The 17,617-nt window shown below is 33.8% G+C and overlaps 1 protein-coding gene across 1 annotated transcript; it reads left to right on the plus strand.

Moving 5' to 3' along the window:
- The first annotated feature begins 10 nt into the window (after window positions 1–10).
- Window positions 11–17,192, plus strand: LOC100747655 (homeobox protein GBX-2). The gene is made up of 3 exons (XM_003492147.4): window positions 11–1,667; window positions 3,526–3,837; window positions 15,584–17,192. Exons 1-3 carry the CDS (start codon window positions 1,391–1,393, stop codon window positions 16,342–16,344), a joined length of 1,350 nt encoding a protein of 449 aa, XP_003492195.1. The 5' UTR covers window positions 11–1,390; the 3' UTR covers window positions 16,345–17,192.
- Window positions 17,193–17,617: the final 425 nt, after the last annotated feature.

Genomic DNA, 17,617 nt, shown 5'->3' on the forward strand with positions numbered 1-17,617 from the left:
CGGCCGCCAGTTGCCCGTCGACTTGTGCCCCGTGCGGTGCTCTCCACGTGCTCTTTTTTTCCCTGCCGACTTCTTCTCGCCCCCTCTGATTCCATTACTCGGGTTCGAAAACGCGTATATACGCGGCATGGCAACGAAAAGGTAGAAGGGTTCCTGAAGAAGAGGATCGAGTCGTGGTTCAGAATTTTGTGGTTACAGTTTCGGCCGGACAAGTGCGGTTTCCGTTTGGTGATTTTGATTTTCGGAACACGACGTGATCAGGATATTGGAGAATGAACGCTGGAGATGAATAGAAAGAAGGTTTCGGGCGGAAGAAGATTGTGATTTGGAATAACGGATTGTGGTTTCTGAAACGGAAGATTTAGAGGATATTTTGATTGGAATTGTAGTATATTGTAAGAGAAGAAAAACTTGGATTGGACTTGGAGAGGTGTTTTTTCTTTCTTTTTTTTTTTGGATACTGTTTGTCGTACTGTTTGTCTTGGTACTGAGTGTCGTACTTGAAGAATTACATAATTATATTGGAATGAGAAAGACAGTGAATTGTGAACAGCCTTTGTAGATTTCCAAAGACAAAAAAGTGAAGAAGGCATAAGATCGTTACATTTTCGTGTATTTTAAGAAATTGCATTCTGTCTAAAAAATGTCAAATATTGTAAAGACTGTATAGGGTACAAAGACATCAAATACTATGAAGACAGTAACGTGTATAAGTGACATTTAATGGAAAATGCGAAATACAGTATTAAGCCTGATAAAAAATTACTTGTAACTAGTATGTTCAATGTATGAAAAAATATATAGTTGTATCAATCTTAAACACAATATCTCTTGTAGGAGGAATTATCATATATATATGTAGTAGTGCAAAAGAAAAAGCACTTATATTAGAAATAAATAGTTTAGCAGTTACTGACACATGCTGACGATGGATTTATCGATGCATACACACGTTTTAATATACACATGATTATAAATACTTATTACACACTACAAAATAGCGGTATCTCTTATTATTCATATAATGCAATTTTAATACAATTTTTGCACGGCGACGTCTGTTTAGAATTCATAAATTCACTTTTAATAGAGCAATAAATATTCATATCGAATTTTATAAGCGCAGAATCGCTACGACGCAGTTCAGTATCGTTAAAACATAACTCGACAAGTACGATCAAGAATAAACGTATTATTCATAGTAAAGTATTTGAAAATCCGGAAGAGAATATTTAAAAAACAACGAAACATTGTCATCCTGCGTCTGAAGTAAAGTTTGAAGAATCATCAAATTCGTTGCACAAAAAGAAAAAATACAAAAGCTGTAGAATTATGGAAGGACAGATCGCGTGTTAATCGTTACCGTAAAATCTGAAATCCGAAAACAAAAATGGACTCAAACGTAGAGGAAACGGAATTGGACGTCGGATCAGCGAGCGACGAACTCGAATCTTCGATCGGAGAATCGAAGTTACCGCGACGACCAACGCCAAAACCCTTCACGATCGAAAGTTTGATCGGTAATTGTGGTACACAGAAAGAAAGCTGTGAATCAGGAACACAAGGAGAGAAGACGAATGAAAATGAAGAGGATTCTGATCGAGATAGAGAATATCTTTATCAGAGACACTACTTGGCGACCGCGGCTGCCAGCGCACTACCTCCTGGTTGGTTTGTGTTTAACATGGCATGCAAACTATCTCTTACTCTTAATTATTTGGAAAACTTCGAAATAGACTTTTTACAATATTCTTCTTCGAATCATTATATTCTTTTCTATTTGCCTTTTTCTATAAAATCTTTTCTTTCTTCCGTTTTAACAGCTTCAAAATTATGCACATATTTCGTTCTAGATGGTAATCATAGATTTTATACACTTAGGCTTCGTTATAGTTAAATAACAGTTCTAGATTTTGTATGTTTTTTGTTTGACACATTGTTATTATATCGTTATGTGGTAATTTATCGACTTCTGTTTTTACTGAAAGTCATATTATACAGTTACCAGTTTTAAGACTCGTAATAACTTTGTAAATTATAAAATAGAACGTTATCAAGATTTATAGATTTGAAAAGATCTAAGTGCTCCGACGGTTCAAATTGTCAAGTTTCTTTAATTTTATATTAGTTAGTCAGTCATCACAACTGTTATAATATGGCAGCTGCGATAGCCTAAACTAGATTATAAGGCTGTATAACCGGCTATTGGAGCATATCATCATATAGTAGGTATCATATATAATCAGAGATCATAATATATGATAGACTACTTTCTTATCTTGCATAATTATGGCGTACTGGTGTTAATTATACTCATTTTCATATTCATTTATTCCGGATTACATTTAATTATGCTTAATTTTTCTTAATTTAATATTAATAATTGACTAATTTACTTATGATTTATACTGGCTCTTTATGTCATGTTATTTCATTTATGTCATTTATGGATGCTCCATAAAACACTATTGTGTTTTAAAATCATTTGGTAACGTTAATTCATAACTTAAATATTGATTAGATTATTGCTTATGTGAATTATTTCTTTCGTCAAGAGCGACAGGAAACGATGGGTTTAACTGTTACTAAACCTCTTAATTTATACAAAGTAGAAAATAAAATGATCGAGCATGCTTCGTTAACGATTAATTGCCCGTTACATATTCTACAACCGCTTTTTCATTTTGAATCTTGCAACTACCGGATGTAGCATGCATAATTTAATCCGTGAACGTCCTACTTTTGCCGCAGAACGAAATCTACTTAAAATAAGTTCCACTGAACGCCGTCTTAAAATGTTACGTCATCTTAAGAACGCGATAAGCTCCAAATTTATATAGTATAGGTATAGTAACATTATACATTTTCCATTTTACAGATCATTGGCCACTGATTAAATCGTATTACGTATATCATATAATTCACATAAGAATGAAGTAATTCCTCATTAGAGTATCTAACAATCAGTTACGTCAAATGTTATCTATATTGGTCATACAAGTATTATTAGTAGCACTCATTGAAATGCATATCATGATAGCGATAGTCTTTATATGATTTAGAACAATAAAAGAAATATGAATTTATATCGTAGAGAAGGCAGAGCAAATTAAGAGAAATATTTCACTTTAAGCGTGAAAACTTTTCTTCGAATATTAAAAAATAGATATTAAATAATTAATTAATAACTAATCCACTATAAAGTAATTGGGAGTCGTAAATTATTGCATGAAAAATAATAATTAGGAAACAGTTACAAAACGTGTAATATTTAAATATTCGAAGATTAAAAGATATTAAATGTTTGTAGTATTTAATTCACGATAAAACCATTGGTAATCGCAAACTGTTGTATCCAGAATTATAACTACAATTATAAATACATTTACCAGAACGAAGAATAAAATATATTTCAATTCACAATAAAATTATTGATAATTAACAATTAGTACGTGTTAGTTACACTAAGTCGAGTGATGTTGTAGAAATTATTCAGGAAGTATTGATTAGTCTTCTCTATTTCAGGTTTTGGAGTGCCACTCGGATTGTACGGTGCATGGCTACCAATGCGGATGTACGGCAGCGGCGGCGCTTCCGGTGTTCCAATGTTACCGGCGCATACCTCTGCCAGTTATCCGTCTCACCAGGATCTATATCAGAATCGGTTATCGCAGCATCTTGGTTCAGGAACGAATCATCTCCAAGGTGCGGCTTATCCGACCGCTTGTCAGCGTGGCTTGAATCATCGTGGCTCGACCAGCTTCACAGATAGCGAGGACGATGGTAGTATCGATTCACCGGCATCACCTGCTCACGATCTTTCTAAATCGAGACATGGTAAGTTTTTGCGTAAAACGTATAGCGCGATATTTGTTTTTTCTTTATGTTTCGTCTCTTTTACAATAAGCTTTACAATAAGCTTACGGTATAATTTCACTTCTTTTCATTTAAACAAAATTTTATTAAGCGATTGTTTAATCGAACTTCTGCTAATTATATGAAATATTTGTTCTCCAATTTGTGCATACAAATAGAGTGCCATGCCATACATTTATGACTGAAACTATTTGATGCTCAGGCTCTTGAATGCTTCTATGTGAATATTTGTACGTAAGTTGGAATATTTTAAGAAAAGAGTGCAACATTTTGTTGATTGTAGTTAGATTGTAGTAGATTGTAGTAGATAATGGAATATTTTTTTTAATTCTGTTGAAGTGAGTCTCACTTCTAGGAAAACTCTACATCTTCTCTAGTGTTTAGTTTTTGGCACAACGATTCTCTTTACAACGGCTTCTTTGGTCTCTATTATAGTACCGCGGAAAGATCGCCGACATACAGACAATGTCGACGATAAAGCGCAAATGCCGACAAGCCGAAAGGGTCGGAAAACTTCAATAGGCCTAACGGCCATCAATATATTTCGGCACCGCAGTCGTTGATCGTCAGTTGGCCACCGGAGAGTTTAAGAGTCAAGAATCGAGAGTTGCCATATTACACTACTGCATTAAGTTCACGTTAAATAATCATCGTTTTCCGTTTAATCCACTGTAATAAATCCATCTATCAATACATTATCACATAGGATAGAAACTACTAGAAATCCTAATTTCTAACATTTCTGAATAAAGAGTTTCTATAATAGATTCATCCACGCGTTTGCACTCTCTATTCCGAGATATATAAAACCTCAACAAATTCAATTTTGTAGTCGACAATGTATCAAGGAACAGTACTGTACAAATATCTTGGACGATCTACTAAACAAAGATAACTTGTTTTTATGAATGAATATAAGGGTATTTGAGCTATTATTTTAATAACCTGATGCAAGAATTGTTTAAAATTCAATAATTATTTGAATACATATTGATTAATTTGAAATTATTCATACTCTGTGTAATTTTCTTTCGTTCTTTCGACAAGCAATAGTTCTTTTCAGGGATGCTGTCGAGCAATTGTTTAACAAACTCGTTTCATGCATACTGTATTTCTCTTGTTATTATTTTAAAGAACTGCTATATATCTCTGATTTAAAAGTAAACTTGTGGATTAAAACCTTGTAAACAGGCTCCATGATAAACGATGGAATATCTAAAGATTCATTTCCACGTAACAGTATAAAAAAACATTTTTTAGGAATACGTAAATGAGACAAATAGTATTAATAATTTATTGTAATTCAATTCTTTAATACAAAAAATATCTTCCATGTATCACTTAAATATTTTTCTTATGTGAAAAAATTACTTCGTTCTTTCTTTTCTTCTAAACAAATTCTAATATACATACAAAATATACATACAACAATATACTATTAGACAATACTTTATTTAGATAATACACGATTATATGAATTTTTGTGTAGTATTCATACATCTTTTCTACGTGCAATTTTCAAAATGAATAAATATTCTCTCACAGCATGTATTATGCTACTTGAGATTGGATATCTTCGATTCTGATGGTTTATTAACGGCGATGCACCGTCATGCGAACGGGATCGTGAAATACCTATTTATTTATATTCTCCTATTAACTTACAGCCGGTAATTCTATATTCGAAGCACGAGCTAGCTCTATACCATAGCACGATGTCTGACGGTAGTTAGTGTTAACAGGATGCGGGAGTGATCGTTTCAATTATTTCTAGGACTGACGAAACATGGTAGCAATTAGTAATTAAAATAAACGTCGATCGATGAGATTCTCATTAGGATAGTAACGGATTCCCTTATGGCGTTCTGGCTTTCATGAACTTGCTTCTCAATGAAAGCTTTGATTTTTCGGCTGTGAAGAACATGATGCATTTGTTGTTTATTAATGAAGTTTTGGACAGCAAATATACTCAGTAATTTTCATTCACATAACTTTGTATTTGTATTCGCATAATTTCGCAAAAACCGAAAGTGGTGGAAAAAGAAAGACAGTAGAGTAAATAAGATAAGGTTAAAGTTACGCGCAGTTGTATTGTTTCATTGAAAAAGAAAGTATAGTATTTTATAAAACAATTGGAACTTTGTAATATAATATCGTTGATTCTGATTCCAAAAATTTTCTTAAGCAATGCTACATTTTTATTAAAGTTACCAAACAAAGATGAACACCGTGAATGAACTTTATCGCGATTCATTATCGAGCATTCGTTTGAAAGTCTCGTTCGGAGAATTCCTTCTGTACATACCATCGAAAATGATTTCACAGAAAATATATTCGATAAATTATCGATTGGATCGGAGAAATTTCCGAACATCGCCCTTGTGTTCGAGGAACAGGGGTTCTTCCTCGAATGTTCGTTCGGCGTTTGAAATTCGGCCAGGATTCACCGAGTACCGTATCACGTACTGTAAACGCGTGTGCGTACGGAATTTTACACGTGTGTGGGAGCTGTATGAGATTTGACTTTGGGACGTCTATAATTTATGCACGCTACTGTGGATCTCGGGCCCTTTGCCGCCTTCGATCGTGGCGACTGCGATCGTAGTCGAGGATACGCTCCTGGAATCCGTAAGCGATTCATTGCAATTTCTGTCGATTCGTGTTTCTCGAATAACACTCGTTTTTCTTCCCCTTTTTTAGCTATTAAAGAAAGGTAATAGAAGAAAGTCTGGATTTTTAATGTGCCACCTTTGAATTTCTCTTTTATTGTAGACTTGAAAGTAATGATTTAAATCAGTGAAATTTGTAGCTGAAGAATTAAATAAGTATTATATTAATAAAATTAAAGATTATAATTGCTTGAAAGAGTATTATTCGAGTTAATGAACTCTGATCACGAATCAACGAAGTCACGTAACACGTTGCTTGCTTACTAATCACTTTTCGTTCCCATTTCGTTCAATTTATTATTCCCTTCCTCCTCCGAAGTACAGTGCACGAAATAATCGAAGGATCATGCACGTAAATTAATTTAAACTTTGGTTATGCTACTAATTGGAATGACTTGAAATAGATGCATTTTCATTATCTAAAATAACCGTTTGGTACATCATATGCTTCTTTCTATATGACGACCACATTAAATATTATTTATTTTTCAAGAAGTATAAAATCTTATTAAGATTCACTTTGTATACATTAACAAGATCTATCTTTCATTAAACATAATCTTTTTCAGATATAAACTATGTATATTTGTGTCTTCTATTTTGCATACATGTGTCATATATCTCTTATATCTTATATTTTATATTTATTACATATCACATGCCTCTTATATCTCATAAAATTTGATAAACCTATACGCGTATTAGCCAACTTATGAATTAACGTGAGATTTTAACGAAAGTATGTTCTATTAAATAATGCAAATTAAACGCAAATTTAATTTTCATTACCTGTTTATGGATACCTTGACTACTAAGCGATCTTGTCTAATAAATACATCTAACAAGTAGATCTTCATCTTTTTCAACCAAAATCTAATTGACACTCTACCTTGTAACAGTCCTGAAAGTAAATTATTCTACTATTTATAACTTCTCACCATATTCTACCTAAAATTTACTTCCTTGCTCGCTGGTAAGAAGTTAGTTTTCATTTTCCTATCGTATACTATTTCAACTTCTCAATCAAGAAATACGCGATCGCTTAATTGTTTGGAGCGGCGCGAATAAACCCGTAATGGGTCGTGATGGGTTGTTCAGTCGTGTCGTATAAATGGAAGGGGGTATTGGATGTTCGATGGAAAGTCGAAACTCGCCGATCACGTATTTCCGAAGGTGGCGGGGGCGAACGGACGATCGACGAAGTCGCGCGCATTTATTCGTGGCCGATCACTTTTTATTGATGTACCGCCGACCGAGGCGATTTCGTATGCGCAACGAAATGGCTTCGAGGAATCTGTCATCGGTCATTTATGACGCACCGTGCCGAACCGGTGTGCCGATCGTTACGACGAACACGCCGATCGAGACGCATGCCCTCTCTATTCTTGGCCCCCGACCATCGGAAACGATTCACCTGAATTGTTGCTTCTTCTCGTTCGGCTCTCTGTGTTTTCGGTTTATTGTTTTACGTTCGTCTCCCCCCTCCTTTTCTCGTGTCTGATTGTGTTACAAAGAGCTTTCAATAGAGGAAGTTCTGACGTGATTTAACAGTTTAACCTGTTAAGTGGAGAAGATGAGTTTAGTTGTCGTTCGAATTCTTAATATCTTAGACATAGTAATTTCTTTATGTATAGATTCTCTGTTTTTTAACGGCCTTTTTCATCGTTGTTTGAAATAAATTGCATTATTACTGGACTGTGAATGTTTACGCATTTAAAAGTGTAAAAATGTGCAGAGTGCATGTGATATGCTGAAACGTATGAAATATCTAAAATAAAGTGTTCACTGTAATATTTTGCGTAGCAAGTCCTCGCTTAGATTTTATTTCTTTAGTTAACTGTATAAAAATGCTTATCGAAATAAATACTTTAAGTTTAATTTGTGAATAAACTTATTTTTGGTGCTTTTTATACCATTTCCTATCTGTAGATACAGGCATTTTTGTTTGCGTGTCCAATGAAATTGAGAAAATCTAAGGTCACAAGATGTAGGTCTTCTGCTTCGACTATTTATTCACTTTGCAATTAACTTATTTACCTTCGACTTAAACAAGACAATAGCTTACAGAGTAATTAATCCTTTCTTTTACTTATGTTAAATTATGACATAGCTGTTATGTTAAATTCTAGCCATTCCTATAATTTCATTATTTCACGGTCAATTTTAGATCGTTTCCAAACAACCTATTTGGCTTTCAAGTTTCATTCACCAAATTGCCGCGTCAGTTTTATATACTTAGTTTCCATTTAAGAGATGATCGATCGCACTTTTATGTAATTCTATTTGCGTGTCGTCTGGACTGCTTTTAAATGAACCACGATGAGTCTTAAAACAGCTTCAATCTCTCTAATAAAATTCGTAATTATGTCATTCAGTTTGCCGGAATACAGATATATAAATGAATCGTATAAAACTATGTTCATGTGTGCACTTTCGCACGCAGAGCTTGAGTTTTTCATCTTTAATTTAATTCATCTCAAAGTTTGTCAAACGAAAGTAGCTATTTTCACGTGAAATTAAATGCAAAGATGAGAATGAAAGTTTTATATTGAAATTCCAATCAGGAATTTTTTACAGTAAATTTCATGAAAATGAATATGATATTTATCTGCTTTGTGGAACGAAAATAGATGAAATATTCAACTGAAGATTCCATTCTGTTTTATAAAATTGGTGATTGCATATTTTTATTTTTGTTTTTAAAATTTTAACAGAATATACTGTCGAACCAGAATGTGAAATGATACAGGATCTATAGGAATGTATCTATTTTTCACGACTAATCGCTAATACCATGCAATTTATACGTATGGTATAACAGCATTAAGACGAAGATGAAAGGATAAAAGTTTACGAACTATATCCAAGTGTTCGTTTGAAGTTTTTAATGAAATTTTCTTCCTTTAAGAGGGTGATGGACGTTGCATTGAAAAGTGGCTTAGTTGACGTGACAAATTAATCACATTAACAGAACGTTCTAAAAGAAGAACGAATTTTGAAAACGAATAGAATTGCAGAAACGACATATCGATCGCGAATTAAATGAAATTATTCTATGGACGATTCCTCGAATGAATAAGACTTCTTTGTTCTTAGATAGCTTAGATAGATTATCTTAGATTCTTAGATAGATTACAGGATTCATAGCACTTTAAAGAAGCCCCTGCAATGAGCGGATGCATTAGAAAAACACGACGTATCTAGTCATTTTTCAGAGATCAATATATGAATTAATTATCGTATAAGTAGAAGTGAAAAGTCGCGCAAGAGTCTGACAAGTTTACTTTATACTCTAGATCACATGTGATGATTTCCTTTTCTCAAAATTTATAGCATTAAATTTTTATTTGTGAAGTTCCTTTTTCGTTGAATGTTTATGCACTTTATATACTTTTGAGACGTGGTAGATAAGCTTCTTCTTATTTTCGAGGAACGATATATTTTTTCACAATCCGTTTGTGATTTCTTCTTTTATATTTTTTTAAATTAAAAAAAAGATTTACTCTTCTTTTAAGATATTGAAAATATATAGTTCGCGTTGCTTAGCGAACTATCTATGTAGAAAATTCTGTTTTACCTGTTTTGTTTCGGCGAAGTTTAAATTTGGTATCGGATAATGTAAATTTCATTTGCATTATAAACGTGTTATAAACTTTTTGGTTGAAATTGAAAATTAATTGTTACATGTATATATGTATCATATATATCATACATATCAAGAATTGAATGAATCGCAGATAAAGAATTCCCACACAATGTAAAGATTCAAATAAAACATAAATAGCTGTTTCAGTGGCTTCCAGTTTCCATTAAAAATTTGTAGTATATTGATTGAATCAGGACAATCAGCTTCACGATTCCAATAAACGATGTCGTCTGTTTGTTAGGTAGCATGGTTTATTTAGTAGTTATCCAGGTAAATCACAGTAACATATTCGCATCGATCGCATGTTCGAATGACATCAGACATGAAATTAAAACTAAAAAGCAAGAAATAAGAGGGATTGAAGTCATTATGTGACATATCCAGAAATAAATGTAATCACCGATTCGTCCTATGAAACATGTATGATAACTGCTTTCTACAAATCCAGCGAGTATCGTTCTAATTGCATAAAGATTTAGGATATCTAATTTCTGACAAACGAACATAAATTAATCTTATTTTGCGAAACTGCGATAGAAATATTAATGTCTTTCTTAAATACTGAATCTTTTACAAGTAAATAATTTGCGACAAAGAGTGAATTAACAGTATTTTATAATATACAGTATCTACTCTTAGTAATATTTATAATAATATTTATATAGTACCTACTACAATCTCTGCTAGTAAAAAGAATATAAATTAATTTTATTTTTCTTTATGAAATCACAATAAAGAGTATGTCTTTCTTGAATATTGAATTCTCCGTACAAAATTGTAACAAACAATTTTCTACATTTTTTTCATACTATAGGTATATATCATTTTTTCATTATCGAACAATTCGAAAAGAGACTCTTTCTGCTTTTCTAGCAGAATTTTTGGTTTTTGACCTTTTTTTTCTTATTTATTATCCACCGTGATGCCCGTGACGAGCAACATGGCAAGGGAGGATCGTCTCGCGTTGCTATTCGCAAGGAGAAACCAAATTCTGACGAGAAAAAAACGTTGTCCCCTTGCGGGAACATGGTCTGAATTGGATTCTTCGATTGGTCGATACACTTAATGGTCTTACGACACAAAAGATTTGCCAAACACAAACCGTATATCATCCACGTCAGTACCAACAATTAAGTTTAATTAAGTCGAAAACGATCGTCTGGACTTTTTTACTCACGCGAAAAGTATTGAAGGTTTTTAATTATTTTCCAATATGCCTTTTGTCGTATTGATTTGATCGCGTCATTTTCATCGAAGACCATATTGGGACACATAAAATTAGTTTGTTGATCTGATATTATAGTTTGTATAAAATCCAACCACATTGCTATAACCTAGATATTTATATCTTCGTGCCTGTGAATTATAAAAGTACTTATGGTTCGACGATACTTCTATCGACAAAACTAGCGAGTTTAAATATTTCATTAGTACTTTAAATACTCATTAGAGTATGAGTGAGAGATTTTTAATCTTCGCGACTAAACGACACCGTCCCAACTATTGTAGATGCCACTGACACAATTTTCTCACATGAAATACATACATCCATATTTTCACAGATAGTATAGATATACAGTAGATAGGTGTGATAAATAAAATAACTTTTATTTATTATAATGTTTACTATAAAGTTCCTTTTCCTTAACGTTTAAAATTATACCTAATTTAAACGTTTTTCTACGTCTATATATATAGGTGTCTTATTTCCCTGAATTTTTAATCTAGTATTTACACTTTTAGGCATGTCATCAGTCGAAATTAACTAGTAGAAATATTTTACGAACGAAAAGTTATTGAGAAGAAAAATAAAAAGTAACAATAGTAATGAGTTAACAAGAAATGTTCAACTTTTGACACAATAAAGTTATCGATATAACTATACAAAAAAGGTATCCTATTACATAATTAATTCTATTTCAAGCCGTAAATACTGCGAATGTAACGTCATAAGATAATAGCTCAATGCTTTCTTTGTCATGAAACTCGAAATGATTACTTAACGATCATACGACGAAGAAGATTATACTTTGTTGAACCAGATTATACCAGTTGTTATAATATTCGTATGAGTTTCACTTGTTCTCACTGGAATACAGAAAAGATAATTTTCTATCTGTCAGTGTAAAATATGACAGTTTCCACGTACGACTGTAAAAAGACCTATTCAGGAAATATGTACATCTGTTTCTATTTTTCAAAACATTCACTGAAGAAGAATATATCATGAAGATGTATAGTTGTACAGCGCCATTCCGACGGGTGTAGAAACCGGATCGAACTCTGATCTGGCAGATCGCCAGTATCTTAGTGAACACTGCACTCAAGCGGGCATATAGAATGCACTATACTGCATATCTTCCTCATAATCGCAAGGAATAATAAAAATCTTGCAATTTGCTGAAGAAGACCCTGATCGTGCTATAGCAGTTATCGTGTTATTAAATTCTTCAATAGCAAATCTGTATACATATCTGTTTGAAGTTGTGAAACTCTATAGAATTTATATTCTTTATTTCCTCCTTTATTTTGTATTAATTTGAAGATTTTATATGATTTTTCGTAGCTGGTGTTCAAGTCAATGGTGAAAACATTATATGTATTCTTGAAATTATTATTCAAAGAATAGTTACCAAAGAATAATGTTTAGGGAAGTAAAATGATGTAAAAAGTATCGCAATAATAATGATAGGGTATTAAAGGAAAGAATACAATAACGAAACGTTTATGGAATTTTCGAGTACACATATTCGACTACAAATATAAAAAGACACGTCTTTGTTTTTCGTAATAGCAACCTAAATTCAGTTGTTTAACTAAATCTTTTTCCAGAAATGTTTCAACTCTTCCAGACACAACGGTACAATTTTTGTTATTTGCGATTAATTTGTTTTGCGATTGTTACACGCCGAAAAATTGTATCGCCAGCATAAAATGTTTTTTAATAAACCTTCGTTTTCAATTTGTTAAAAACATAAAATACAAGACTTAAAGAACACGATTTTTGTATCAGTAATATTGAAACGGTTCTGTGCCTTTCATACCAAGAAGAGTTGAAACTAGAATAGAAAGCAAAACAGAAAACTCTGTAAATAAAATATCGAAGCTCCATTTACGCCTCTAGAATATATTTCCCCAGCTGCGATAGACATTTAGAGTCACTTAAATAACAGGATTCGCGGCCGTGTCGCAACCAATAGGTTAAAAGTCGATTCTTCGATTCTTAAACGTCTTCGAGAACCAAAAACTTCACCCGTCCCGGTATCGAACAATTGCTCTATCCAACCTTAATAGCGAAGAAATAGCGCAGAATAGAGATGTAACGGTATCGTTTGAACGATCGATCAGCTCGATTCTCCTATCGTATAAAATGTAAAGACCATAAGAGGACAACGCCCGAACGTTTGTTCGTTGTACTTGCCAAGAGAATATCGCGGACTCGTCTCTCGTTCGCGGAAGCGTATGGCCCATTCAATCGAAACTCTTTGAATTAATAAACACGCGGGTGCATCAAACTCCAGCTGCGTTAACTTAGCCGCGGAACTTTGTGTTCCGCTTCGTACTACGCGTCGCGTCCTACGGCCGTAAACACGAAAATGAATAAAAGACGGAAGCTATAATCTCGACGACACGTAGGTAGTTGTTGAAAAGACATTTATGCGGTCATTAATTCTGATATGTTTATCGTACTTTTAGAAGAATAATTTGCAAGACAATTTCGCGATTTCTATTAATTTATAGTTGAAGATTACAGAAGAAGAGTGCGATAAGATAGATTTTTCATTTTTTATTGGAGAAAAATTTAAAAACTTTTGTACGTTGATCTTGTATGTTGCGAAAATTGCCTTTTTATTTGATTTTAAGACGTGATTTAAAGACGTTTTGATTTAAAGACGTGTATTTTTTCATACTACTCAAAATGTTGCTGACAATATTAAAATATTGACTAAATTGATGATGGCGCTTTTCCCGTTTGTATTTTCCATATGCTTGGAAGAACTGTTTATGATTAAAATCGTTTAAAATTATTGTAATACAAGATGAAAGTGGATTATGTTATATTACAGTTATATTATATAGTTTCATATAATTTGCATAGGAAAAGGTTTCGAAAACAAACGAGTTGTATTTTGAGTAAAGCTTGGTGAATATTTTAGAATTTTTTAAAGATCAGACAGGATTACTCGATATTTTTAGTTTATTGACCATTTTTAAGCATTTTTAGAATGCTTTTATGTAATTATAAATAATCTTTTTCTACCGTAAGTAATCTACTAAGACAAGATCTAGTTTTACTAATTCTAGTTTACAAATCGTAGAATGATTCCTATTTTCCTTTCATGTTACTGATATCTTTCAAGTTCCGTATATCGATCGTGTTTCACAGTATTGTTAAGTACTTTAATTCATAATTTCCATAAACAGCTATGATGACTAAAGATTCTGAATAATCTATAGCACCCAGTTGCACTTCTATCAACTTCAATACAACCACGCTTCTTCCTAGAATTCCTCACTTCGCTGTAACTATTTTCAAAGGAAACTTTTCGCTCGAGTTCTTTCAATGTTGTATCCATAGGGCTACTGAAGTGTATAAAATGCAGTGAAATTATAAAATAATATAGTTTGTAACGTCGTTTACAGTAAGTAAAGTGCTCAGCTGGCTGGTAAAAAGACACAAGGAAAGAGAATAGAACACGTGGAAAATAACAAAGGTAACGGGTGAGACTTCGATCGGGAGGCGTACGCTTTCTGATCGAACGAGTTGCATGTCTCGCATATTAAATCTTCTTAAACTATATTACTGTTAATTAGTTTCCCGTGAGTCCCTGTGCAATAGTCTAACTACTCACTGACCTGGAATTCAACAAAATGACGATCTATCGAAAGTAATCTTTATTTAAAATGGTCAAATGAAAATTGCATTGAGTGACCTTAAAATCACCAAGGGGGAAATTAAACAATTTTTCAAAATACACGCACTGATACCTCAACTCAATAAAAATTCGAAGATCAATTATGAAACATAAAATATAAGAACAGCTTGTTACATAATATATTCAACTTTGGAGTACTAATTTTTATGGGAATAATTTTGTATATTATATTCAGCCTCTTTTGATTAGTAGGCTGCAGATTTATATTGGGAAATTTGTAAAGTGCAAAACTGCATATGCACCCAATATGCAAAATCACGTAAGATATTCTAATTATAGTACTCGTTGTAATATTTAATAGACGAAATAAATTTCTATATCTTATTTCTTTAACTGTATTCATAAAAGTACGAATTATAAACATTCGTAGTTCTTTGATCAACCTAAAACTAATCACCATTCACTAAACCCTCTTCCCAAAAACATTCTTCATTCATAATCCGCGTTGGTTCCAGGTTCAGAAAATGGTCGCGCTTCGGCGGACAGCGAGGACGAGGGTGGAGGATTGAGCGTCGCTGGTGAGGGCCACGATGCGACCGACACGATGTCCAGCAACGCATCCAGCAACGTTAGTCCCGGGGGATCATTAGAAAACGGTCAAAACACGTCAACAAGCGGGTCCAGTAACAACAAAGCCAGACGCAGACGAACAGCCTTCACTTCTGAACAACTCCTAGAACTCGAGCGAGAATTTCACGCGAAGAAATATCTTAGTCTAACCGAAAGATCGCATATCGCTCACGCTCTAAAATTATCAGAGGTCCAGGTGAAGATCTGGTTCCAAAATCGGAGAGCCAAATGGAAAAGGGTGAAAGCAGGATTGAGCGGCGGAGGCGTTGGGTCTAGTGCAAGCAACATGGCCACTGCTGGTACATCCAATAGACATAATGGAGTAGCTGGACAACATTCTGGAAATGGTACCAGGATCGTCGTGCCCATTCCAGTGCACGTTAGTCGATTGGCAGTTAGATCTCACCACCATCATTTGGAGAAATGCGCCAGGCCGCCTAGAGTTAGACCAACGACGGATAGTCCTACGTCCAGCGCCTCGTCGTCGGTACTCGGAGACGCTCTTGGATTGGTCAATTCGTCCATCAACTTGAGTGGACAAGTGCAAAGTCCTCTGAACAGCGGAGTTGGAATCGGAGTCGGTGTTGGACTAAGAGCGTTTACGGTACCCTCTCATCGAGGAGGACTCAGCTCTTCCGGCAGGTAGTGAAAGCTACGAAGTGAACTGTGAACGCGGGACTAATTGTAGATTCGTGGTGAGAATTGTAATCTTTGAGTATTTATGAGAAAGTTTAGTGATGAAAGAAGTGAGTTTTTGAAACAGATGAATGGTGTAGGTGGATATTTCATAACGATGAGTGATATTTGTGGAATTGTATGGTGGTCTGGTATCGTTGTGTGAAGGTGAGTGGTGAGAAGGTAAAGATTCACTAGTGATGGGAAATTTAAAAGTAAAACTGCCGATGGTTTATAATTCGTTGTTCGAATAACTTGTATGTACCATTCTTACAAATGTGGTATATAATAGTAGTTCCTTCACAGCAAGATGCTATTTAGCTACAATGTTTTATCTTTAACAGTTTTCAATTTTAGATATTCACTAAATACGAGATTCAAAATTGAGATGGGAATTTGTATTACAAATTACGACTTATATTTTTACATCTAATCATCTCTCTAGATCATCTTTCTCTCATCACTCAATTTCTGTATCATGGCCCATCAATTCATCTCAAAATCGTCTGATTTTCTATCATATCCAACGACAACAATAAATTGATCAACTTGTAAATATACATACTTATGTTAACAGGGAAGAATTATGTAAATAGCTTTCGCACAGACTGTATATCCCGTACACGGACCGTAGATCGTATTTGTAGATAATTTCTTTACGTTTAAGCAAACCTCTGCTCTATCCCAGAAACGCTTTTACAACGATATCGATATTGATCTAGCGTGCGATTGCCGCAGCTGTATCAGGGATACGGAGCGGAAGAACAGCGAAAGTGTATATCAAGATGGCAATAAAACGTGCGAATATCATGTGGAATATCATAGTGTACTCATGAATGTATACCATATCACAGATCCCTAACTTCTCCGCGTTAATTTTAGTATCGTTAAAGGTTCACAAAGAGACTTGCTATTTTGCAATTTTTCACGAGTTATATATCGTACAAGATGGTTAAGAAGGCGCTTTTATTATGCATTCGCGAGTTAAGATGCATGTATATTCTGTGCTTATTTCGAGTGGCCTTCAATCAGGATTACAGCGTGCTTTCATTCTTGTCAGAAAAAGTAGTTCGGAGGTAAGTGATCCATCTTCTACTGTTATGTCTATCGATTGTTTACAATAGATGAGAATATGTTTTATTAACAATGGTATGGATGAATAATTCAATTGGTGCGGATTTATGGCATCATTTAATTTGTCGACAGTAAAAAAATAGTAAATCTTTCTTAAGTCCATTCTTTAA

Source organism: Bombus impatiens, unplaced genomic scaffold (assembly GCF_000188095.3).
Source record: "Bombus impatiens unplaced genomic scaffold, BIMP_2.2 scf_0653, whole genome shotgun sequence".
In the NCBI taxonomy this organism is placed as follows: domain Eukaryota; kingdom Metazoa; phylum Arthropoda; class Insecta; order Hymenoptera; family Apidae; genus Bombus; species Bombus impatiens.

Bases quoted from the DNA above. Each gene is read 5' to 3' on its own strand.
- LOC100747655 (XM_003492147.4), top strand. From the start codon at position 1,391: ATGGACTCAAACGTAGAGGAAACGGAATTGGACGTCGGATCAGCGAGC. The intron at 1,668-3,525 runs GTTGGTTTGTGT...TCTCTATTTCAG, and splicing joins TGCCAGCGCACTACCTCCTG to GTTTTGGAGTGCCACTCGGA. The intron at 3,838-15,583 runs GTAAGTTTTTGC...CGTTGGTTCCAG, and splicing joins TCTTTCTAAATCGAGACATG to GTTCAGAAAATGGTCGCGCT.